Source organism: Wasmannia auropunctata, unplaced genomic scaffold (assembly GCF_000956235.1).
Source record: "Wasmannia auropunctata unplaced genomic scaffold, wasmannia.A_1.0 LD336078.1, whole genome shotgun sequence".
Lineage (NCBI taxonomy): Eukaryota > Metazoa > Arthropoda > Insecta > Hymenoptera > Formicidae > Wasmannia > Wasmannia auropunctata.
The window spans coordinates 218,492-219,502 of record NW_012026812.1 but is presented as its reverse complement, the minus strand read 5'-3'; the positions used below and the strand labels follow the sequence as shown (position 1 = coordinate 219,502).

At 54.4% G+C, this 1,011-nt stretch overlaps 1 protein-coding gene across 1 annotated transcript in view; it reads right to left on the bottom strand.

Annotated features, from left to right (window-relative positions):
• Positions 1-789: 789 nt before the first annotated feature.
• Positions 790-1,011, bottom strand: part of LOC105449071 (uncharacterized protein K02A2.6-like) — a 9,796-nt gene continuing 9,574 nt past the window's right edge. The window contains exon 2 of the mRNA XM_011688067.1: positions 790-985. Within this exon, the coding sequence (XP_011686369.1) occupies positions 790-985 (196 nt within the window). The remainder of the gene's footprint in view (positions 986-1,011) is intronic.

Sequence of the window (1,011 nt, the reverse complement as noted above, 5' to 3'; positions counted from 1 at the left end):
CGGGAGAGCCCGCTGCGAGAGGAGGCGAGCCTGTAAGAAAGAACAGTTGCTTACGACAATTAACGTGAGTATTTTTTACATAGCTATCTTCTTTCTTTCCTTCTTTGTACAATTTTTAAATATTTGGCTCTCTTTGTCTGTTGCAGATGGCGACAGTAGGGTGACTATTTAAAATATTTCAAATAATAAATCATATACAATAATAAATTAGTTATATAATAAATCATAACTTTTAAAATAAATTTTTAGTATTTTAATTATAATCTTTTCTTTATTCTCCTCTTCCTCTTCGCGAACGCGAGCGATAACGGATGGGTCCGCGAGCGATAAGCGCGGGCCCGTGCGCAACAGCGGCGGCGGCGGCAGCAGCGAACGCGAGCGGCGGCGAACGCGGCGAACGCGAGCGGGGGCGAACGCGGCGAGCGCGAACGCGGTTTCCCTCTCCGCGCGATACCCGCATCGCCGACGCGGTATCCCTCTTCCCCGCGCACCCACGACGCGGTTCCCTCTTCCCCGCGAACCCCGCACCGACGACGCGGTTCCTCTCTCCCTGCGGACTCCGCACCCACAACGCGGTTCCCCTCTCCCCACGGACTCCGCACCCACAACGCGGTTCCCTCTTCCCCGCGCATCCCGCATCCACGACCTCGCGATCAGGCCAGCTGAGCGGGCGGCTTTCCGCGGCTTCCCCCTCACCGCTCCCGCGGTCAGACCGTGAACGTTCTGAGCAGCTTCCCCCTCTCCGCGGCTTTACCCTTCCCGCGGACCCCCCGCGGACCCTCCTGCCCCTTATCCTGCCACGGAGCTCCATGGATTAGAACCGGCCTCTATAATAGCTACTGTAGCCTCTCGACGGCATTCGCTGCAATTCTTTACAAACGGTGCAGGACCGTCAATATGTGTCTGCTGCCACGGTTGATTGTAATGTTTCAGACACCGACGATACTGTTGAACCTCCGAATCAGCTTTTATATGCTCGGATAATCTGTCCCACAATTGACTTATACAGTT